The sequence below is a fragment of the Ictidomys tridecemlineatus genome, chromosome 4 (assembly GCF_052094955.1).
Source record: "Ictidomys tridecemlineatus isolate mIctTri1 chromosome 4, mIctTri1.hap1, whole genome shotgun sequence".
In the NCBI taxonomy this organism is placed as follows: Eukaryota; Metazoa; Chordata; class Mammalia; order Rodentia; family Sciuridae; genus Ictidomys; species Ictidomys tridecemlineatus.
The window spans coordinates 7,078,648-7,103,015 of NC_135480.1; the positions used below are offsets into that span (position 1 = coordinate 7,078,648).

Genomic DNA, 24,368 nt, shown 5'->3' on the forward strand with positions numbered 1-24,368 from the left:
GTTAGGGAATGATTCCCCGGAGTGGAGCCAGTGGGCCACCGGCCAGGGCAGGTGGCGATGTCTGAGCAGAAAGGGATTCCGTTAATAATTTCGCTCAGGGGCGCGAGGGAGCGGCTGAACAATCAGTTGAGGCGGCTCAGCAAGGCCCTCACCCCAGGAGGCGCCGTTCAGGCCTCCATCCGCTGGCATTCACCGGAGCGGGGCTGCAAGAGGGCGCAGGTGCAGCGAGAGAAAGTGAAAATGTGGGTACCCTGGAACGGGCTAATCGTGATTGGAAAGAGGGTGGAGCTTCTGGGCAGAAAGACGCAAAAGCCTAGAACGCGGGACCCGAGGGTTGGTCATGAGAACTTGCGACCAGAAAGTGTGGGAAAGACCGTCTTGAAAGAGAAGGCAGGCCTGAGTCAGGAAGGGACCGGCAGTAGTACAGCAGATGCGTTGCAGGATTCTGCAAGAGAGATTTGGGGAAAACAAGACGTCAAACGCAAAATTGGAGCTGAATCTAACGCTGCAGGGATGACCGCAGAGTCTAGGAAGGGGTCTCTGTCTGAAGAGATGCCCACGTCTACTGGGAATAATGTGGGGACCAGTGGAGAGGACTTGCGATCCAGAGAATATCAATTGCAGCAGAACGAGGGGCAGCAGTTGAGTGGAGAGAAGCGGGAGTCCAGGGGAGAAAAACGGGGATCCACTGTAGAGAAGCAGGAGTCCACTGCAGAGAAGCGGGGGTCCATTGCAGAAAAGCGGGGGTCCACTGCAGAGAAACGGGGGTCCATTGCAGAGAAGCCAGTGTACAGCGGAGAGAAGCGGGGGTCCAGTGGAGAGAACCCAGTGTACAGGAGAGAGAAGCGGGGGTCCAGTGGAGAGAACCCAGTGTACAGGAGAGAGAAGCGGAGGTCCAGTGGAGAGAAGATGAGGTTGAGTAGAGAGAAACTAAGGTCCAGTGAAGAGAAACCAAGGACTGATGGAGAGGATTCGAGATCCATTGGAGATAAAGCGGGGTCAAGTGAAGAGAAACTGGAATCTAATGGAGAAAAACTGAGCAGAAGTGAAGAGAACATTGAAAGAGTGATAGAAATTACTGGTGATGAAACAGGGATAGAATTTACTGATGAGGAGATGGAAATTCCTTCTGAAAGTACAAAAGTGAGAGATGAAGAACTAGAAGGGATTGAGGAAGGAATAGAAATTGATGAGGATAGTGTTCATGGAGTGAAAGATATTACTGGTGAATTCGTTTCTATGGAAGAGAAAATATTACAGGGGAAGGTCCCAGTGGATGAGGCAGATGAAGGATTGCAGCTAAAGAAGGAGATATCCAGGTAGGGGAACTATTGAAAGTCAAAGAGGAGACATTAGAGTCATTATTAGAGACATTATTGATCTTGAAGGGGTAAAGAAGAGTGAAGAAAGAAGAGTCTAGAAAGAAGAATGTGGGAATGGAGCAGAGCTACTGGGCATGAAGGCAGAGCCAGTACCAGTGGAAGGGAAAAAAAATAGTGGTAAAGAGGAAAATAAGAACATTCTGAGGAGAAAGAATAGATTTGGTAATGATAGAAGAAAATTGGATTTGGGGTTCTTAAATAGCTCTTTGAGAAGTGGCTTTAGGATGGGCTAGAAGGATTTCATCTGACACATAATTAGGGAGACAATATGCAGGCATGGCCTGATGAGAAGAATTACAACAGGATAAAGGATAGATATCGAGGGTTGTGGAAGAAGCAGCAGGCCTGGAGTAAGCAAAATGAAAACGGATCCTGAAGAATGAGTGGCTCCAAAGTTACAAAAGCAAGTGAAGAGGAGATGAGCAAATGAAGGGGAAAAAACTCAAAAAGTAAGACGCCATATTCCATAATGATGGTTATGTTTGTTGGTTTTAAATTTACTTCCTTCACTATTTCTGTACTGGCCACTCCCGTGAAGCCAGTTTTACCATCTACTGTGACAGGCCTCTTGCAGGATCCTATACAAATCTGGATCAAATTCATCCTTATGGATCTTCTAAATAGCACCAGAGTTGTACCCAGAATAATTGCTGGGCTGCACTGTTTAACCTACTTTAGCAGGGCCAGTATGTCCACAGGGTACCCCGACCTCCACCCCAAATTTGAATTACCCATGCTTGAGATGGGGTTAGTTCAATTATTTGTACCTGCTCTTTCTTTCTTTCTTTCTTTCTTTCTTTCTTTCTTTCTTTCTTTCTTTCTTTCTTTCTTTCTTTCTTTCTTTTCTTTTCTTTCTTTCTTTTCTTTTCTTTTCTTTTCTTTTCTTTTCTTTCCTTCCTTCCTTCCTTCCTTCCTTCCTTCCTTCCTTCCTTCCTTCCTTCCTTCCTTCCTTTCTTTCTTTCTTTCTTTCGCCATTGTGTCCAGCAGAATATTTAGTTTTTTTAATATTTATTTTTTACAACCTGTACACTCAGAAAAATGAGAAATTATATCCCATCTGATTCAAATGTATGATATGTCAAGATCATTGTACTGTTATGTGTAACTAATTAAAGCAAATTAAAAAATGCAAAAAAATTATTTTTTAGTTGTAGTTGGACACAATACATTTATTTTATTTATTTATTTTTATGTAGTGCTGAGAATTGAACCCAGGGCCTCACACGTGCTAGGCAAGCGCTCTACCACTGAGCCACAACCCTAGCCCATTGATCTTGACTTTTAATTATTTATCTAATCACATGAGGTTTTCCACAGCTCCCCTGTATCTCATTAAGGGTCTTCTTTTTATACGTCACACACTCTCTGCTCTTATCCCAGGAGGAGAGAAGGTCCCCTGAGTGTCTAATGTGAAGACTTCAATGTTAAGTCTAAGTCTTAACTTGGTCTGTTGGATTGTTTGTCTCTTGGGCAAGAATGTAAGAGGTGGCTAAAAGCAGAAATAGGATGAAAGAAACATTTAACATTTTTCTCCTCTGTGTACTTTTAAAAGTCTGTCAAATTTCTGAGTAGAAACTTTATCCTAACACAAATATCATAACACAAACATATAATAGCTGGTGTTATTGATTATATTTTCTGGATACTCTTGGGTAATTTGTCCCAAAGACTCCAGAAGATCATTAAACCCCTTGCCATATTTTTGTTCATGTAGTCTAATCTAATAGAAAATCAACAGTCCTTGTTTCCCCCCTCTCCTCTTCTTCCTCCTCTTCTTCCTTTCTTTTTCATCTCTCCCTGCCCCCTCCTTTCTTTCCTTCCTTCCTTCTTCCTTCCATCCTTCAAAATGTTTAAATTAAAATGCTTATTTTACTCCCTTATTCTTAGTCAACTGCATCATCTAATGGCTTCCAAAAAAGGGACCATGGGAGGTAAACTTTGTGATAACTGAATCTGTCTGAAAATATTATTCTTTTCTCATATTTGATTAATAGTTTAGGTATAGATTCTAGGTTAGGAATATTTTTCCCATAGAATTTTAACTTCTAACACTATCTTCTAACTCCAAATGTTGCTGTTCAAGATGTTGTTCAAGATGTTGCTGTTCTTTTTTTTTTTTTTTTAAGGTACTGGGGGTTGAAACTAGGGGGGCATTACCACTGATCTACATCCTTAGGTCTTTAAAAATTTTTTTTTTTTTTTTTTTAATTTTAAGACAGAGTCTTGCTAAGTTGTTGAGGGCCTTGCTAATTTGCTGAGGCTGGCCTTGCTAATTTGCTGAGGCTGGCCTTGAGCCTTGGCCTTGAGATCCTTCTGACAGCCTCTTGAGTCACTGGGATTACAGGCATATGGCATTGCATCTGGGTGTTCTTTTATTTTTGACTATAAAGATATATTTTTCTTTCCCATGAAAATTACCTGTTTTCTGTCACTTCATGGCTAAATCTATATACTCATCCCTGCTGCGTTCCTCAACACTAAAACACTCAGGATCACTCTAGGGGAACTTGGGCTACATGAAATAACCACACAAGAGACAGAGATACCTTTTTATTTAGGGGTCCTGTGACGGCTCCTCTGACCTTAAGGGTCCACAGAAAGAGAGAGAGAGAGAGAGAGCCAACACATGCTGACCCTTTTATTGAGAAAAAGCCATTCAAATGAGGCCAGGGGTCAGGTTTCAGGGGGCTGAGTCTAACTTCATGATGTCTGCTGTCAGCAGGTTGACTGACATCTAGGAAGGCCACACCCAAAGGCAGAACAAGAGAAGGGGACACACAAAGGGTAGGTATTTCCAAGGAACATTCTATCCCAAACAGGGCAAGGGAGTCATATCACAAAGGGACAGGTGAGCATAGCTCGACCCCTGGGGTTGCAGGAAGGCACGCCTATGCATGAAGACACATTCTGCTATTTCGAGGCTCCAGGATAGGGCAGTGTCTGGGGTCACTATGAATGTGGCCAGATCACTATGAAAATGACCCACAGAGTCACGAGAAGAAATGCTGGTCACTCAGCGCGACGGCCCCCCACATCCCATTTTCTGTTGATGTTGGAACTTGAAATATGCATCTTATCCTTTTTTAACCTTATCCTTTCTATTGAATTTTTGAATTTTTAAAAAATATTTATTTTTTAGTTATAGGTGGACACAATATCTTTATTTCATTTTTATGTGGTGCTAAGGATCAAACCCAGTACCTCATGCATGGTAGGTGAGCACTCTACATCTGAGCCACAACCCCAGCCCCATGAGTTTTTGAATTTTAATGTTTAAATTTTAAATTGTTGTCACTGTTTCTATTGTGTGTGTGTGTGTGTGTTTGTGTGTGAGAGTGTGTATGTGTGTATAGCATTGTCCTCTTGTTTTGTGTTCATATTCTCTTAGCTCTCTTAGGGAGAGGAAGGGAGAAAAAAATGAATTGCTAGAGTCTGTTAGAGTTTACTACATGAACTATATTTTTTCTGTTTTTGTTTTTTTTTTTCTGTTTTTCACACTGTTTCCCCTGATTTTGCCTCCCCTTTTTTTTCTTTTGAAGTGTATGTATGCTGTTGGAGATTTTCTTCAACAGCTTGCTTTTCATATTTGATACTGAGACATTAAGCAGAGCTAATTGGAAACTATTCACATAAATGGGGCATGTTGATTGATGGGCTTCACCCTATTGTGGGTGACTGGGACAAGCAGAATTTTTTTCTGGGTACCCCCAAGTGTCAGAATGTATAGATCATATTGTAGGGACTATTTGGTTTCTCCAGAGAATTTTCCAGTTACCTGCATGGGGGAATACTTATGGGGCCACAATGTTGAGATTGTAGCAATAGGAAAGGGGGTATAGGGCTGTAGATGTAGATGTAGTAAGATATATACATTTTATCCCAGTTTTTATGTTTTCAGCTCAATGGTAAAAAAAAAGGTTGGGGAGGGGATTTGTGAATTTAATTGTTTTTTTGGTACTGGGAATTGAATCCAGGTCACTTAATCACTGAGCCATATCCCCATCCCTTTTTATTTTTTATTTTGAGACAGGATCTCACTTAATTGCTGAGGCTGGCCTTGAACTTGCGATCCTCCTGCCTCAGCCTCCCAAGATGCTGGGATTACAGGCATGTACCACTGTGCCAACATTTAATTGCTTTATGTACAGACTTCTAAATAGTTTTCCTGCTTCCAGCTCCATGTCCTTGTTCTATCAGAGGTGTCTGGTCTCTCCAGGTCCTGAACATTGGTGAAAGATGACTGTTATATTTTTTGCATACATTCTCCTCTTTAGGCATTTGAGAGTGTGTGTGTGTGTGTGTGTTGCTGGGGATTGAACCCAGAGTCTTGTGCATGCAAGGCAAGCACTCTACCAACTAAGCCATATCCCCAGGCTCTCTTTAGGCATTTGAGTCGCAGTATCTTCTACTGGGCTATTAGTTCCATTCCATCTTCCAAAGCTGGTTGACATCTCTTATCCACCTCATTTTTTGTGGGTTTATAACATTTTTCTTTCTTTTTTAAATATATATTTTTAGTTGTAGTTGGACACAATACCTTTAGTTTGTTTATTTATTTTTATGTGGTGCTAAGGATCGAACCCAGGTCTCGCACGTGCGAGGTGAGTGTTCTACTGCTGAGCCACAACCCCAGCCTCATTTTTATTTCTTTATTTTCATCTAACTGGGGTTTAGAGATAAACAAATGAATGCATTCAGTCTGCCATATTGCAGCACCTTGCTTTTCCTCTTAATGATTTTTCCTATGTGAGAATAGTTAACATAGTAAAAAAGTCACTGTACTATTGTGACAGGGTCTCATTAAGTTATGTAGTGCCTCACTAAATTGCTGAGGCTGGCTTTGAACTTGTAACAGATCCTTCTGCCTCAGCCTCCTGATCTGCTGGGATAACAGGTGTGAGGAACCATGCCTGGTTGTTATTGTTTTTTGAGACTGGGTCTCACTTTGTAGCCCAATCTTGAGAAATCCAATGCCCACACTTGAGAAATCTTTTACCTCAGTCTCCCCAATAGCTGGAACTACAGGCATATCACCTTTTGAATTTTTCATTTATATGGAAAAATAGAAAGATTAAAACAATGAAGCTGGGAGCAATGACACATGCCTATAATCCCAGTGGCTCAGGAGGCTGATGCAGGAAAATCATAAGTTTGAGACCAACCTCAGCAACCTAGTGATACCCTGTCTCAAAATAAAAAATAAAAATGGTTGGGGATATGGCTCAATGGTAAAGTACCCCTGGGCTCAATCCCCAGTACCACAAACAAAAAACTGCTTTTGTTAGCTCAGGATATACTCAAGGGTTTACTAGTTGGATGAGATTGTTAACATTTATTTATTTAGGAGCTGGGATGGAACCCAGGGCCTTGCATATATGCTAAACACACTCCACCATGGAGATACCCTCAGCTCCTGTTAACTCTTTTAATCTACACAAGTCTACCTCTTGTCTTGTTTTTAACAGTTTGACTTTTTTCAGGAATCCAGGCATTTTTTTTCTCTCTCTCTTTGGTGCCAGGGATTGAGTATGTCCAGGGCTTGTATATAACTAGGTAAATGCTCTACCACTGAGCTATACCATCCAGGACCCCTCCCTTTTAAAAAAAATTTGTATAGGGTCTCCCTAAGTTTCCCAGGCTGACCTTGAACTTGAGATCTTCCTGTCTCAGCCTGGGGTTACAGGCACACAGCCTCATGCCCAGCCCAGGCCAGTTCCTCCTTCTGGATTTATCTGAGTGGGTTCTGAGGATGGCAGGTGGTTCCATCTTCTACCTGCTGTAATTCCTGTAGTTTTTCAACTGAAAGTTGGAGTTCAGGATCCTCATTTTTGTTTCTCTGTCACTCTCCTCTTTGATTCAGTTTCCTCCTGTAGTTGTTTGTTACTATAAAGTAAATTCCATGGAGCAGCAGCAAGTGTCTGTGGGGACCTATTCTGGCCTGTTGAATGACCAGCACATAGTAGGCACTCAGGATGTATTTGTGGAATGAATAAATCCTTCACATTCAGTGGCTTTACTAGTGTTAGTATCATTTAACATTTATTGAAAAAAATCACTGTAATAATTTACCCTGTTTCTGAGAATGCCTCTTGTTTTCGAAGGCCTCAAAGTCTGAAAATGTCTTTATTCCACACTTGAACTTGAGGTTTGTCCAGGCCCAGGATTTGCTCTCTACTATGTGGCAGCCTGAAGGCGCTCTTTGTTTCCTTCCTTCCAGTGCAGCCACTGGAGTCCAGATCTATTTTTATGCCGGAGCCAGTTGCAGGGCCAGCCTTTATGTGGATGTGGCCTCTTTTTTTCTCTCCATCTCCACTCTTTCTGCCTTTTCCTTGGTGAGAACTTGAATGCTTTCTCCTTCTTCAGTTCCCATAGATGGACAATAGAGATACTAGGAATAGATGAAGTTGTAAAGATAAACTCCATATAGCTCTAGCCTAGTAGCAGAATTTAAAAAAAAAAATTTTAGTAGATGGACAAAATATCTTTATTTTATTTTTTATTTATATGTGGTACTGAGGATCGAACCCAGTGCCTCATACTTGCTAGGCAAGCGCTCTACCACTGAGCCATGACCCCAGCCCAGGATCTTTTTGATGAATGATAATAAAAGCTAATATTTCCTAAACTCTTGTCATAATCAGAGTATTTAATAGGTACCATGATAAAACACTTTACCTGTTCTTTATCATTTAATCTTTCCTACAGCTTTTTGCAGTAAGAACCATTAGTCTGGGGCTGGGGTTCTGGCTCATTGGTAGAGCGCTTGCCTAGCATGTGTGAGGCCCTGGGTTTGAGCCTCAGCACTCCATAAAAAATAAATATATATGGGCTGAGGATGGGGCTCAAGCGGTAGCGCGCTCGCCTGGCATGTGTGCGGCCCGGGTTCGATCCTCAGCACCACATGCCAAAAAAGATGTTGTGTCTGCCGAAAACTAAAATAAATAAGTATAAAATAAATAAATAAATATATAAAATAAAGGTATTATGTCCAACTACAACTAAAAAATAAATATTAAGAAAAAAAAGAACCATTACTCTATCAAGTGCACCAACTAGAAACTGCAAGAGCCAGGCCATCCCAGAGAGCCTCACCCCAGGGCACCCAAAAAGCTCTCTGTTGAACTGCTGCCCCCATTCCTTCTAGACCAACCCCAGAAATCACAGGCTGCCAAAGCAAGCTCTGCTGTGCTGCCTGGGGGAGGAGGGGGAGATGAGGTTGAGTCACAACCTTCCATTCACTTTGTGAATGCTTTGTGGCATGTTTTTAAGAATACAAATTCTAAAACAATGATGTTTATTTTCTTCCCCAGGTCTGTGCCTCCCAGTGAGGATGGCTTCCAGCCTCCTTTCTTGACTCTTCAGCTGAGGAATTACTCTTTCTCATAAGAGGCTTGCATGGACACAAGGGCAAGGTTCAGGCAGTTCCCCGTGTGTGAAAACCTCTCAGACTGGCACGTTTACAAATTATGATCCAAATCATCAGATTTCTGTTCTTTGTCTGAATGACATTTTCACCTGGGAAATCATGCATTCCATGGAGGCCACAGAAAGACAAGTGAATGTCAAGGCTCTGTGACAAATGCCAGCCACCTGTAAGTGCATATTTTCAACTATCTAGGTAGCTAGAGTTTTTTTTTAATATATATATATATATAGATAGATAGATAGAGAGAGAAAGAGAGAGAGAGAGAGAGAATTTTAATATTTTTTAGTTTTCAGCGGACACAACATCTTTGTTGGTATGTGGTGCTGAGGATCGAACCCAGGCCGCACGCATGCCAGGCGAGCGCGCTACCGCTTGAGCCACATCCCCAGCCTCTAGAGTTTTAAATATAACATCTTTTTATGCTAAAATGAACCAAAATGCACACATTCCAGGGAACTGAAGGCTTTTTTTTTTTTTTTTTTTGGTGCTAGGGATTGAACTCAGGGGTACTCAATCACTGAGCCACATCCTCAGCCCTATTTTGTATTTTATTTAGAGACAGGGTCTCACTGAGTTGTTTAGCACCTTGCCTTTGCTGAGGTGGGCTTTGAATTTTCAATCCTCCTGCCTCAGCCTCCTGAGCCACTGGGATTACAGGCATGTGCCACTACGCTTGGCAAGTTGAGGGCTTTCAATTGATTTCTTTGGCTGGGTGTTGGGGAGTACTAGGTATAGAACCCAGGGGCATTTTACCACTGAGCTACATCCCCAGCCCTTTTTTATTTTTGTTTTGAGACAGAATCTCACTAAACTGCCCAGGATGGCCTTGAACTTTTGATCCCCTGCCTTAGCCTCCAGAGTTCTTGCTGGGATTACAGGCGAGTATTGCAGCACCTGCTCTTTTAAGTGATTTTTATGGGCCTTTTTTTTTTTTTTTGTATTCTTTCTTTCTTTAAAATATTTATTTATTTATTTTAGTTGTAGTTGGACACAATACCTTTTTTTTATTTTTTTTATATTTATTTATTTTTTTAGTTTTCGGCGGACACAACATCTTTGTTGGTATGTGGTGCTGAGGATCGAACCCTAGGCCACACGCATGCCAGGCGAGTGCGCTACCACTTGAGCCACATCCCCAGCCCTATTTTTTTTTTTTAAGAGAGAGTGAGAGAGGAGAGAGAGAGAGAGAGAGAGAGAGAGAGAGAGAGAGAGAGAGAGAGAATTTTTTTAATATTTATTTTTTTAGTTCTCGGCGGACACAACATCTTTGTTGGTATGTGGAGATGAGGATCGAACCCAGGCCGCACTCATGCCAGGCGAGCGCGCTACCGCTTGAGCCACATCCCCAGGTCCATATTTTATTTATTTTTATGTGGTGCTAAGGATCAAATCCAGGGCCTTACACGTACTAGGCGAGTGCTCTACCACTGAGCCACAACCTCAGCCCCTCCTATTCTTTGTGGCAAGTATATTCCAAAAGATCCCTATTTCTTGCAACAGGATATATTAAAAGTGATGTTATCTTTGACCTTGCTACAATGCCTTTATTAATTTATTTAGCAAACACCAAGAACTTAACTGTGTGTCAGCTAGAAATTTTTTAAAAAAATGTGTAAGGCAGCTGGGTTCACTGTCACACACCTGTAATGTCTCAGCAAATTGGAAGGCTGAGGCAAGAGGATCATGAGTTTAAAGCCAGCCTCAGCAAAACAAAAACAAAAATAAAAAAGGGCTGGGGATGTAGCTCAGTGGTAAAATGCCCCTGGGTTCTATACCCAGTACTCCCCAACATCCAGCCAAAGAAGTTTAGTGAGGCCCTAAGTACCTCAGCAAGACCCTGTCTCTAAATAAAATGTAAAAAAGGACTAGATATGTGTCTCAGTGGTTAAGTACCCCTGGGTTTAATCCCTGGTACAAAAAAAAAAAAAAAAGAAAGAAAAAAGAAAAAAAAGAAAGGCCAGGTTCTTGTCCTTGGACTCCTATTTTTTTTTTTCTTCCTGGTACTGAGGATTGAACCCAGGGCTTAGTGCATGTGAGACAAGCAGTCTACCAACTGAGCTATATCCCCAGCCCCTACCTCGTGTTTGGCAGATGTCAGCAAGTGGACTACAGGGCATTTTGAGATGGGCGAAAGGGCACTATGCACTAGGTGTGGAGAGATGCAGGGGAGTGAGGGCTCTACTGCAGGGGCTGGTTAGGGGGACAATCAGAGAAGCCTTCATGGAGGAAATCACTGTTTTGGTCTGGATTTAGAAGGGTGAGATGTGGTCAAAGGTTGACATGGAGGACAAACAAGGTAAGCAGAAAGAATACTCTTGCTGAGATTTGATGACAATCAACAGCATGGCTTTCAGGAAAGGCAAGGACGGGGTGGGGTGTGGCTGGGGCATAAAAATGTTATAGATACTGGTAGGATATGAGCCTGGGGAGAGCCTTGATTAGAGAAGTAGACTTTGTTCTGCAGGTGACAGGGAGAATGAATGCCAGCGTAAGCTGGGAGAGGGAATCACATGGGAGCAGCTGATTTCCCAAGGCTGCTCAGGAAAGCAGGATGCATGACCAATAGATGATTGTGATAGTTCAGGGTAGAGTTCATGGGGTCATGCCTGGGATAGATTTGAGAGTTTCAGAAGTCTTATTTAGCAGGACTGGCTGACTGGCTGTGGACAGATGGAGAAAGGGACGCCAAGCTCATGTCAGCAGTGGCTGCCATGACTACCAGGTGCTTCCTCCACAGAAGGCACTTGTGTGCATCACCTCATTTAATCCCACATCAGCCCTGTGGGAGGGATTGCATTGTTGTCAGCAATTTTTTTTGTGTGTGGGGATACTGGGGATTGAACTCAGGGGCACTCGGCCACAGAGCCACATCCCCAGCCCTATTTTGTATTTTATTTAGAGACAGGGTCTCACTGAGTTGCTTAGTGCCTTGCCTTTGCTGAGGGTGGCTTTGAATTTTCAATCCTCCTGCCTCAGCCTCCTGAGCCACTGGAACTACAGGCTTTGCACCACCATGCCCAGCTTGTGTGCATTTTGGGGGGGGGCAGTTGGAGCCCAGGGTAGTCCATCCCAATGACCAGCTAGTATATGGTGGTAGTAAGTGGTGGAGTTAGGATCTGAACTGGAGGAAATCAATGCCCTAGCTTCTCCATCATCCTGGATCACCAATTCTAAGTGGTTGGGAAGTGAAGCACCTACCCAGAAACCAGTTAACAAGTGGTGGATTGAGGCCTGAAACCTGCTAGAACCACTTACTATTCCAAAGAGTGCACAGTCAGGCTCCTATTGAGGCCTGAAACCTGCTAGAACCACTTACTATTCCAAAGAGTGCACAGTCAGGCCATAGATGTATTGTGTTTGGCTCATATTTTTTAAAATATTCATTTATTTATTTTTGGTACCAGAGACTGAACCCAGGGGTACTTTTCCACTGAGTAACATCCTAATTCCTCTTTTTTTTCTTTTAATTTCAAGACAAGGCCTTGCTAAGTTGCTGAGACTGGCCTTGAATTTGTGATCCTCCTGCCTCAGCCTCCTGAGCTGGATTACAGGAATGTACCTGCACTCAGCTCAAACAGTATTTTAATACCACTTTTAGAACTAATTTCTAACTTTTAAAAATGTGGAGATTCACATTAACAACTCAGTTTCTGGCTTTTCCTGGAAAGTGAGGAGATCTAAATACACTGGCACCATGCAGCCTCCAGACAGAGCTGCCTGTCCACGTCCTTCAGATGGGACCTGTGCTCCCTCATCTGCCTGAAATCCACCAGCCTACCTAGGGCCTCTACCCACCTCCACAGGCCCACAAGTGGGCTCCACCACAATGTGTGATGCTCAGCTGGGATTAGATGCCAGGCTGTCCTTTAATCCCTGTCAAGCCCTGGTCTTCATAGATGGCCACATGCCCTTTCCAAGTTTTAGGGAATATAAGGCAGAAACAACCACGGTTTTACTTTGTTTGCTTTTTACCTTCATGCTGTGGGAATTGAGAAAAACTCAATACCCACCCATGCTTGAGTGCCCTGGGCTGGAGGAGGGTTAAATGTGGTTCCTGCAGGACAAAGGTGAATGGTTGTAGTTCCTGAAACCAGCACAGATTAAAATGCCAACAAATAGCACTCAGAAAATGGCAAAAGTCATGGCCTATTATTAGTATGTAAAGTATGCTGTGATGTTTTTGTTTAATTTGTAAGGAATCATTTGCTTTGATTTTGAGCTATGTACTTTGGATGTGTTATAAGGAAGTTTTGAGGGGGATGTGTGTGTGTGTATGTATGTATGCCCACATGGGACAGTGCTTGTATATGTGGGGTCGGGGGGCCACAGCTTACATAGCTTTCTTATAGGTGCTCAGTTCCAGAACCGTTCTAACAGTTCTTCTTCCTTTACATGCACTGCACCTAGGCATTAAAATAAATATTTTAAACTAAGAAAAATAGTAACAGGATTTGAAACCATATGGCAATTAGAAGAGACAGACAGAGAGACAGGAAAGAGGGAGAAAGAAAGAGAAAGTCCAGGAAATATTTCCTTTAGAAAGTTTTATGATTTATTAAAGATTGAAAACATGTTTCTGTACCATTAAGTTAAAATGTAAGGCTTTGACTGGCAAACAGGCATTTGTCAAAAATGTTTTGTCAATAATTATTTTAAGATATAACATATAATTATTTTAAGATATAAATTATTTTAAGATATCCCATGGCTGTGGTCAGTTTGGACAAATGACCAATCTGTAATCTGTAAACTGCCATCAGATGCAAGAAGTCCACCAACACTAGAGCTGCCCGGGTTTGACTCCTAGTCTGCTCTTTGCACTCCGCCTGACAACCTTCCCTCGTGCCTGGCTGCCTGATCCAGGTACTGGAGGAAAGTGAATGTTGATGCTGGCCATGATGTTTTCCAAGGCCACTGGGTACAATTCTGGGGTTGCCACTGAGTCTCAGAGTCTCATTGTTTTGCAAGGGTCACTGCTCTGTCACACCACACTGCCTCAACTTGTTAGAGGCAAGCTTTCCCCTGGGAACGAGAGTTAATCAAAAAGTTCCTGTTGCACATCAATTTGGTCCTGGGTGTAATTTCTACTCAGATTACATGGATCTTGTGAGGTCACGCTCTGCTGCTCCCTGGACTCTGACCGCTGCCTGGCACCTTCTAATTCCTCCTCAGAGACACCCTTCCCTGCCAAGAGCAGGCCTAGGGTGGGACCTAGACATGGACTGTGGCCAATTCTTCTGTTCTCGGATTGTTTCTTGACAGATACCCAAAACAAGAAGCTGGGGATGAGAGGAACCCAGGCAAGCTCTGATCCTGAACTTGGATATAGTTCCCTAACAGCTGGCATTTTATCTCGGTCATATTATAATTTTATTTTGTTGTGTTGTAAAAAAACCTAGGTTCCTCAAAAGATTTGGCCAAGTTCATAGCAAAGTTCTAGTACTTATTCATTTATTTAACACAAATTTATTAAGCACCTATTATTTTTGTCAGATACCATTCCAGGAGTCAGGATTATTATGACAGAGAACAAAACAGATGAATGGCCCTGTTCTCTTGGAGCTTACATTGTTATAGAAAGAAAAATGATGAATGAGTAATATGTTCTAAGAAATTTGAAGAAAAATTTGTAATCCCAGTGACTCAGGAGGCTGAGGCAGGAGAATCATATTTGAGGCTGGCCTCAGCAATTTAGTGAGGTCCAAGCAACTTAGCAAGACCCCATCCCCAATACCAGACCAAAAAAAAAAAGAAAGAAAGAAAGAAAAAGAGGGGCTGGGGTTGTGGCTCAGTGGTAGAGCACTTGCCTAGCATGTGTGAGGCATTGGGTTCAATTCTTAGCACCACATATAAATAAAGATCCATTGACGACTAAAACTTAGAAATAAAAATAAATTTAAAAGAAAAGAATGAAAGATATTTGAAGAAAACTCAAGCAGGGTAAGAGAGAGAGCACAATAATGGAGAGGTGGGCTGCTCTTAGGAAGGCTTTTCTGATGGGGAGACTTGAAGCAGAGTGGGAAGGAGGCCAGGTGCTGCCAGGGAGCTGTCTGGAGGAGTGCTTTCCAGGCAGGGCAGCAGGAGGGCATAGCCTCCCAGCCGGGTGTGTTAGTGGCCTGGTGAGTGGCAGCTTCTGACTGACTGTGTCCTGGCTGGTCCTTGTCTGCCCGTGGTGGGCTTATTGGGAGGAACCAGTGGAATCATTTATGTGAAAACATTTGTATAAACATCAAACACTGTATAGGAATATTCTGTTTATGTTGTCTCCATCAAGTATTTGTAAAGTGGCTAAATCATCAAGTATTATTAACTGTAATTATTATATTGCAGTTCTGCCCCTTCGTTTTCTTATTATCAAGGTGAATTTCACCTAACGTTAACATTGTTATATGTTACAATCAGTGGCATTCATAATGTTGCCCAGCCACCACCTCTCTAGTTCAAAACTTTACCATCATCCATGCTCTTTTTTTTTTCATTTTTTTCTTATTTATTTATTTACTTTGTGGTGCTGGGTTGGAACCCAGGGCTCAGGGATGCTAACCAGGCATTCTGCCATTGCCCTCATATTTTTCAGTATTAATTTATGTTGTCACTCCTGAAATAGGATTTCCCCCATTTCTGCTTTGTTCTTTCCATTTCTGTCTGACCTGCACTAGTTCCTATGATTCCTCCTTGTCCTTATTCAACAGGTATTTATCAAGGGCTGGGGTGTGGTTTGGGGGTAGTGTGCTTGCCTAGCATGCCAAGGCCCTAGGTTCCATCCCCAAAACTGCTACCAAAAAAAAAAAAAAAAAGAAAAGAAAAGGTATTTATCAAGCATCTAGTACACAGTAGGCATAATGCTAGACAGACCCTGGGAATTCAGGGGTTTAGACACTGAACAGATAATTGACAGGAAATTTAATTATGATACATGTTTATAAGAAAAAAAAACGCTGTAAATACTGTGTTAAAAAATTTGTGTGGGCTAGAAATGTGTGAGGTCCTGCATTGGGTCCCCAGCACTGCAAAAAGTTTAAAAAAAAAAGTGAAGTTATTAGAGCTGCTGGGGAAAAAGCTGCCACATAATTGTGTTCCCACGGCAAGAGACACTGGGGAGAAAGATCTCCTCGGGAAGTGAAATGGATTTTGTTTGGGCAGAAGCAGGCATGGTACCCGTAAAAACAGCAGGGCCTCATTCATTTGCTCCTGAGAACGACCCTTTGACCGGAGCAAGGATGACCGTCCCGCCCCTTTCACAGACGTGGAAACCGAGGTTCAGCCGGCTGTGCCTTTCTAACGCCACCTAGGGGTTGTAGCTGGCGTGTCGCTTTAACCAACGACGGCCTGGTGGAGCTGAAAGCCTTTTGTCCAACAGAGGGCAGCGGCGCACTGGCCGGGGGCAGGAGCCCGTCAGCGCCCCAGCAGAGGGCGCCGCCCCGACGGCCCGACTCGGGGAGTCCGGGTGCAGGAGCCCAGCGCCTGCGGGCTTCTCTACGCTAGTGCGTGCTTGTGTTTTCTTAAACGCTTGTTCTTTAATCAAATTGTAGGATAACAAGTCAGAGTCACCCGCAGCTGTGAGCCAGTGACCACCGACACCCGGTCTGCCCCTCCCCGGCCCGCGGCTTGCCACGCACCCTGCCCGCGTCCTGGCGGCCGCACGTCGCTCATGTAGGCGCAGCCTGGAGTTTCTTCAGGCGGATGATCTGGCAGCCTTTGCACCCCACCCACAACTGGTTTCGCTTTCCTAATGCTGTTAAAAGTGCCTTCTAACTGGAGTGGGGTGGCGGAACAGGTTTCAGCATTTTACTTACTTTTTTATATGCTCATTTAAGATTTCTTTGGTTAGTCCCTTCCCTCCCCCTCAGGAAGATGCCCAGCACTGCCCTCTTTGGCGTTTGCCCAAAGTCCAGGTTCTAATAGCTTTTGACTGTGGTTTTATTTTAACCATAAAACCTTCTTTTGGAATAATTACTTTTTAATTTTCTGAAAAGGTCCGGTTTAGTGCAGGGCAATAGTGGGTGAAGTTATGTTCATTTACTGCTAACCTACTTCTTTTTTTTAAAAAAAGAGGTTGATTTGGGGAAAATGGAAATGGAAATTGTAACTAGATAGATCAGTTTGGACATTTGTTTGAACAGCTGCTTTAATCAATTTAATAAGCTCAGGTGTCTAGGGAGGGCAAACCAGAGGAGAGAATGGGGGACCTGGAGGCCCTGGGAAATTGCTGAGCTGCATATGGCAGAGAATGGCCTCTTATCAGAGCTGTCCTGTGGGCACCTGTATAGCCTCTATTTTCCATGACAATATGCATTTCTGGGACAGAAAACACAGCCCTTTGTCTGATGGCATATCAAGACCCTCACCAATTCTCATTTCTGAAAATATGATTTCTTAAGAGTGTGTTTTCTTAAACACACTCTTCCTTAAGAATTGCCTGACCCAGGCAGCAGTGGCAGAGCTGGGTCCAGAGATCCCTGTGCTCCTTGAAATAGTTCTACTTCCCCTTCTTCCTTCATAACTCAAATCCTTTGATAATGATTACTTGTATTTGTAAAACCCCAAAGGATTCTTGATGTATCAAGGGCAGAAATTGATTATCTCCCATTTTGTGGTTTAGGTGGCAAACTTCTTATTTGGCAATAAAAAAAAATCAAAGATGAGAAGAAAATGGGAAGTATGGTGGAGATCATTCTAGAAAAGAAATACCAGTCTTCACTGACGCAAACGCGTTGAAGACTTACTTATAAAAATGGTCTCTACTGGGCTGGGAATGTGGCTCAGGCAATGTGGCTCAGGCGGTATCGCGCTCCTCTGGCATGCGTGCGGCCCGGGTTCGATCCTCAGCACCACATACCAACAAAGATGTTGTGTCCACCGAGAACTAAAAAATAAAATATTAAAAATTCTCTCTCTCTCTCTCTCTCTCTCTCTCTCTCTCTCTCTCTCTCTCTCTCTCTCTCTCTCCTCTCTCACTCTGTCTTAAAAAAATGGTCTCTACTGTAGATTCATACTTGGCTTACTTAAATATGGAGCTCTTCTGGAGCATTTAGTAGGATGGAGGACAGAAAAACCAGAGATATCCATGGAAAATCAGTCTTATAATATGAAAATCAAGGGTCTGATTACCCAGTAGGAAAGACTTGAGTCTTTGGGACTGGAGGTGTAGATCAGAGGCAGAGCGCATAGTCAGTGAGCACAAGGCTTAGCGCCATGAGATGAGTCTTCCACTTAGAAAAATCTGACCTTGTGCAGACATTTATAAAAGCAGATGCAAAAAGCCAGATATATCCATGCTAGCCTGTTAATCCCACAAAAGCTCAGAGGGGCAGGGCGTGTGTCTTTCACAGCTTGTCACTGTTGTGCTTCCTGTCCACTCTGTGAATGTCCCATCAACACATCTATTGGTTGTATTTGGTGTGTCTGAGCAGAACAATTCATACATTCATGATCTGAGCTGGCAGAGTCAGAGAACTCTGCTCCTCACTTCTCTCACCTCGGAATTGGATGGAAGAAGAGAGAAAGCAAAAATTTCATGTGCCCAGAGGAAAACAGGTATTGCAGAGATGAGAAGAGGAGGAGGAGGGGGAGGGGGAGGGGGAGGAGGAAGAGGAGGAGGAGGAGGAGGAGGAGGAGGAGAAAGGAAGATTGCCAAGCTAGTGGGAGTTTGATCACTGCTGAGAATGCATATCTGTGTTGTCATACAGTTTCTCACCCAGCCTTCCAACTCAGCCCTGTGCTGGCATCTCGGGCAGCTCCTCTGTTTCTCAGGCCTTGCCCACTTCCTGAGGCCACTCTTCCCATTTGGCTCTGGGCTGCCACATGGCAGGACACCTCTTTCCTATGCACCTGCAAGGGTGGGAGATTGAAGTGGCGCTCTCAGGTGATGGTAGGCTCCCTGAAGGAAGCTGTCACCCCTAGGCTGTACTTAGTGATGTCTCAAGGAGCCATGGGAGGTGACAGTTGGGCACTCATTCAGTTGGGAGGGAGATAGCATGGATTCTAGATGCTTATCTAATGGAGCTAAGTTACCCTGGCCAAGGGCTTGTCTGTATCTCAGCTGGTTTGGGGATAGGAGAGTAGGATTGGAAACTTATTATTATTATTATTATTATTATTATTATTATTATTATTATTATTATAGTTTGGACTGAACCACTGAGCAACATTCCCAACCCTTTTTGTTTTTTATTTTGAGGCAGGTCTCAATAAGTTGCTTAGGGCCTTGATAAGCTGCTAAGGCTGGCTTTGAATTTGCGATCCTCCTGCCTCAGCCTCCCCAGTTGCTGGGATTACAGATGTGTGTCATAGCACTTGGCTAAGGGACTGGGAACTTTTGCACCACGAATGCTTGGCATGTCATGATGGTTTTCCCAGAGCCACATAACCAGCACACATAGGTTGAGGCTTCTCTTTGTCTAGATGCTATCCTCAACAGCATAGGAAAATCAGTGAGAACAATAGAGACAGAAAAACAGAAGATCCCGTAAGAGGCTCAGGTGCCAGAAGTCCTGGGATATTCAGGGGGTGGCTACTGACTGAGGAGTCCTCTAGGGGCATGAGGAGAACATTCTGCATATTGGCCATTGAGACATTCCCTCTGAGTACTCAAATCCTGGAGAGAAAGGAACCCAGGGCTTAAGTCAGAGTATAGGGAGTTGACCTAATTGTAAGGTTGTCTGTCTGTTTAATTAACAGATAGTTCTGTGGAGAGAGACAGCAAGGTCACACATAACCATGAATATTAGCAACACTGTCCTGGGGCTCTGGAAAAACTGATGGCCAAGTGTTCATCTGAAGACTCGTTCTGTCTTGGTCTCCAGGCTGGCACGAATCGGGAATAAAGGAAAATATGGAAGTGGTATCCAAATATTGGTTCTGAAAAGCCAACGGACTGAGAAGAACAGGTGTGTACCTTGAGGTCTAAGGAAGTCGCAGATGCATTACCTCGCCCTTTCCTTTTGTGCCTTGTGGGGCCCTGGAGGCCATGTCGGAATCGAAGCAGCCGCATGTGGGACAGCGCTGCTGACAGGGTGTTCCTACACTAGACCTACCCTGTCAGCAAGACACTATGTACAACATTCATTTGCCAAATTGTGGCACATTATGTAAATCTCTTTTAAGCTCACTTAAATTGTTTAGAAATATTGTAGATAGGAAAAGCTAGAAACACATTTAACAAACCATGATTACTGAGATTAGAGTGCTTTGAACTTGAGCATTAGAGAAACTTGTGAACTTGTAGGATTGACCAGGACAAGTGCCCATCTCTTCCGAGAAGCACTCAAGTTTGTTGAGGGTAACAGCCTTGGCTGAGAGGCATTCTGGGAAGCTGGGAGCAGATGAAGGGGGAAGGAAGGAAAGAGCTAAGAAGTCAGAAAACATCTCCCAATACCAAGAGTTAGTTTTCCCTGCACAAAATGCTGGAGGTAGAGCTGTCTGGGTCAGTTATCTGGGTACAAGAACAAGCTGCCAGGAAGAAGCCCGCATCATCCTAGACAAAGCAATGGGGTGAATGCCTCATGGCAGCCGCTTTGATTTCAAAGACAAAATAGTTGAACCCTAGACCTCGCTGTAGCTGTGAAGCGTCACTCTAAATTTATAAGCTCATTAAAGTAGTATTTTTGACTGTCTACATGTTTGGCTTTACAGAAAATACACAGAATGCTTCCAGCCACACCTAAGCCGCCTTAAACTACTTGGCTGACAGTTTTTTCTTTTAATTATTCAAGTGAGCGTCTCTGTTATTTATGAAGTTTGTGGAAGGCAGGGAAGCGATTTGTGGTTTGGTACCCTTGGCAGTGTAGAGGGATCAAGTGCAGTCCATCTCTTGAAATCATTTAACTGTCAGACTCTCAGACTGCCGGAGTTGAGAATCATCCTCTTAAAAAAAAAAAAAATCCTGTGTCTGTCTGATTTGGTTTGGCCAAGGGGCCAGAGAAAGGGCTTCTGAGTTCATTTTCATTCCTTCACTGACGGTTTAGGTGGCTGGTTCATAAGAGCTCCCCCTCCCCTTTTTTTCCTTCCTTCTTGCGATGCTGGTCAGATGGATGAGATAATCCTTATAAACTCCTTTAACTATGTCAGTCATCACGTAGCCCCATGCATTATTACATGTGCTTCATCACAGATGTCCTCTGACCAGAATTTCTGTCCATTGGCCTGGAATGATGCCCAAGACAGAAGGGATGCTACTGACACAGTGGCACGTGGTCGTGTTGGTGGGAGTTGGTGGCCCCTGAATTTGATATCAACAATCGTTTCTAGAAATGGGTTAAGTGGTAGCTCTGCCACTCGTGTCTGCTCATCACCTCCAGGTCGACTGCATATTTCCAGCCTCTGTTCCGGGAACTAATAATAGGTGGAATGAAAAGGCTGTTTCCTCTGATGCGCTTTTATGAGATGTTTTCAAAGATGAGGTGGCAGGGAAATGGTTAAACTGCTCACTTGTGCAGGAAGGCGTCAGGGTGACAGGGCAGGGAAGCCCCACCTTCTGCTCAGGACAGCCAGGGACCAGGGACATCAAGGCAGCCTCAAGCCTTGTAACCTAGATGCCATATGCTTTTCAGGTGACGATGCTGTGTCCGCCGCAAGGAGAAGTGTGGTCACAGGACAGCTGCGGCTTGGCCAGGTAGCCCTCTCCACATGGACTCTCCTGGATGATGGCTCTTCACTGAGCCCATCACTCAGTTATTGTTAGGGACTGTTAGATGTCTCCTTTGCCCTGACCACACTCCTTGCATGGGTGATAAAGAAGCTGGATTTCTTATGAGAAGGATATTATGGCTGTGCCCTAGAGAAGGAACCATTGTCCCCGTGCAGGTCACTCACCCACAGTGGAGCCTCAGGGACAGAGGAATCTTGTAAGATGATGTCAGGAGGGAGAAAAGGTGCAGGAGACTTGGCGTTAGCTCAGAAGCCCACTGGGAGTTTATTGAACGTGCTGAGAGGAGCCTGGCGGTGATTGGAGTATGGACAGGATACAGCAGAAACTGGGAGATTGTGAGGATGGTTCTGTGGCTCTAGAGCCTAGAGGAGGAGACATTAAATCATACTAATTAGTTTAACTCATGCAAAGTGAACAGAACATTCCAAAAGATGTTCTTAGGAAAAAAAATGTGAACTGCCACACTGGGACCAACAAGGCCTGGTAGCCAATGCATTAAGAAGATATACAAGTGACCTCAAAAGCCTTTACCCTGCCTGGTGCCTTGGCACGCTCCTGTAATCCCAGTGACTCGAGAGGCTGAGGCAGCAGGATCTCAAGTTTGAGGCCAGCCTCCACAACTTAGCAGGACACTGTCTCAAAATAAAGATAAAAGGAGCTCTGGCAATCCCAGTACAAAGAAAAAAAAGAAAAACTCAAACTCTTTCTCTGGCCCTTTGGGCAGGGCAAACTGGACCAACACCTGATTTTTTTTAGGAATGGTCCTTGGCTCTGGCAGTCTCTGATGTTCTGATAGTTTAGATTGAGTTCAAAAGCTGAGCCAAACTTGACCCATTGGTACCCACAAGGGCACAGTAAGCCTTATTGTTTATTTGTGCAGGTGTGTGCCATTAGATTGTCTTCTGAGCATTTTGGATTTGAGATTAGGTTGGCCAAGTCAACAGCTAACAATTTCAGGAGACTTGGTATCATGCAGGTCCTGGTCCGGGAAGATGAGAACCCCTGTCCCCTGCTTTTCCAAGTGGCCCTTTTCCAAGTGCCATCTCCCATGTGGCACTCCTGGGAGCTGCGTGTGTACGTGTGTGCACATGTGCATGGAGGGGTGGAGACAGGAGAAAGTTCTCTGTGTGATTGCTACCAATCTTAGCTTTGGGCTGAGACAAAGTGAAGCAAGAGTGATACCATGTGCCAGGAATAAAAGCAAGTGTGGTATCCAGTACTTTTTCTCCTTGGTTCAGAGGACTGGAGAGAAGGCTTAGTCTGCCGCGTTCCCCTCCGAGACGGAGAGCAGGAGCCTCGATCAGGATTCCACTCTGCTCCTTTGCATGAAGGGATCGGCTGTCTGGGATCTGGATGCAGAAGTGCGGCTTTGCATAAATTTTTTTAACTAAAAATCAAGGTTAAAAATTAGAACCTGATGGAGGACCCAGGTTGCTACTCTAACCCGATAGCTGCCCTTCTGCTTCCTCTGGAGAATGATCATGCCCCATGGCCTCAGTGGGGCACATGGAAGACTGACGAGCTCTCAGTGAGGCTGCTCCTGTGGCAGGGTTCCTGCTGCCCCAAGTCCAGCCCATAAAGTCAAAGGTGGGAACTAAAAGGCATCTTCCCATGGGAGCGAGGACTCCATGGGCTGTCTGGACAGAATCACTTTGATGCAGACCAGACCTGTACCTGCTGCCCTTGGGGAAGAACAGGGCTGGGCTGCCATCTGCCCTCCGCCAGTCTTTGTTCTCAGTTTGGACCCTACTTGGTCTTCCCCTTCCTGCCCATATGCCACCAGTTCGACGACTGCTGCAGGCACAAGACGTCTCCAGGGCACAATGGCATGCCAGGTCCCACCTAACATCTCTATTCCTCATCTGGGAGTGCTGTGATCAGCAGGTTGGTTCAAAACTAGGAGGGGTTGGGAAACCCCTCGGGCAGGAGATTTCGAAATAAGATTCAGATTAGAAAACATATAGTGGGTGGGGTTCTAAGGAATGAAGGAGGCAGGAAGAACTCCTGTCTGGACACCCTGCTGGATAGCGGGGATATACAGAAGAGCCAAGAATGGAGGGGCAGCGGTGCAGCCTCCAAAACGCAAGTGCCAGGCTGTTCCTTGTCTGCCTGTCCCCACCCTGACTGAGCACCCGGTACCTCTCCACTCACCGGGGGAAACCATGTTGGCCACGGTGTTCGGTGTCAAGTCAGCACCAGCAGCATGTCAGCAGGTCAGCACCAGCAGGCGGGGACCAATCCAAAGCTCCCACAGGAGAGGGAGGGGAGTAGCTGGGATTGGCAGCAGTGTTAGGAGAATTCAGAGACGGGATCATGAATGGAGAGGGGGATAAAGAAGCTCCTGAGCCCATAGCTTTGGTGGCTCTGGTGGGAAGAGGCAGGCCCCTCCCCTATGACTGGGTCCTCCCTGTACTTGAGCTCACCTGGCATTCAGGGGCTCCTGGTAGGAGGTGCCTATAACATAAGGGGCACAGAGGTAAATGCTGGCTGGATCAAGAGACAGAGAGGTGAACAGAAGGAGCAGGAAGCTAAGGAAGGAGGAAAGAAAGAGGACTAAAAAGACCCTGAAAATGGAAAAATGGGGGTGGGGTGTCCTGGAAGGAGCAAAGGGAAGAATGAAGATTCTGTCCCTGATTTGAAGGACGTGGAGTGGTACAGTCGAGAACTATTCTCCAAAATGGCCAGTACCTGGAGAGCTGTTATGATAAATTCAGCCATTCCGTCTAGGAGGATGGAGAAAGCGGATGTTTGGGACCATACAGTGTGAAAGCCCAGAGTGGGATGGCAAAAACTAGCTGACTGGCGTGGACAGGAGGGGGCGTATGAGTCATGTGCAGGTGTACCTGCCTCGTGCAGGGTGGGGACCCATCTAACTGGAATCAACGCCCAGCCTCTCCCAGTCTCCTTAGAT

The 24,368-nt window shown here is 44.4% G+C and overlaps 1 protein-coding gene across 5 annotated transcripts; it reads left to right on the top strand.

The window, feature by feature from the left end:
- LOC110598929 (uncharacterized) lies at positions 1-23,993 on the top strand. 5 transcript variants are annotated; one of them, XM_040284107.2, is made up of 6 exons: positions 1-1,831; positions 4,102-4,166; positions 8,693-8,974; positions 19,489-19,697; positions 21,360-21,421; positions 22,696-23,993. In XM_040284107.2, the coding sequence occupies exon 1, from the start codon at positions 58-60 to the stop codon at positions 1,321-1,323; it is 1,266 nt and encodes a 421-aa protein (XP_040140041.2). In that variant the 5' UTR covers positions 1-57; the 3' UTR covers positions 1,324-1,831; positions 4,102-4,166; positions 8,693-8,974; positions 19,489-19,697; positions 21,360-21,421; positions 22,696-23,993. The 5 variants fall into 5 exon arrangements, with proteins under 5 accessions (XP_040140041.2, XP_077901714.1, XP_040140046.2 ...); XM_078045588.1 differs by having other exon boundaries at positions 21,360-23,993; XM_040284112.2 differs by lacking the exons at positions 19,489-19,697; positions 21,360-21,421; positions 22,696-23,993 and adding an exon at positions 10,055-12,752.
- The last annotated feature ends 375 nt before the right edge of the window (positions 23,994-24,368 follow it).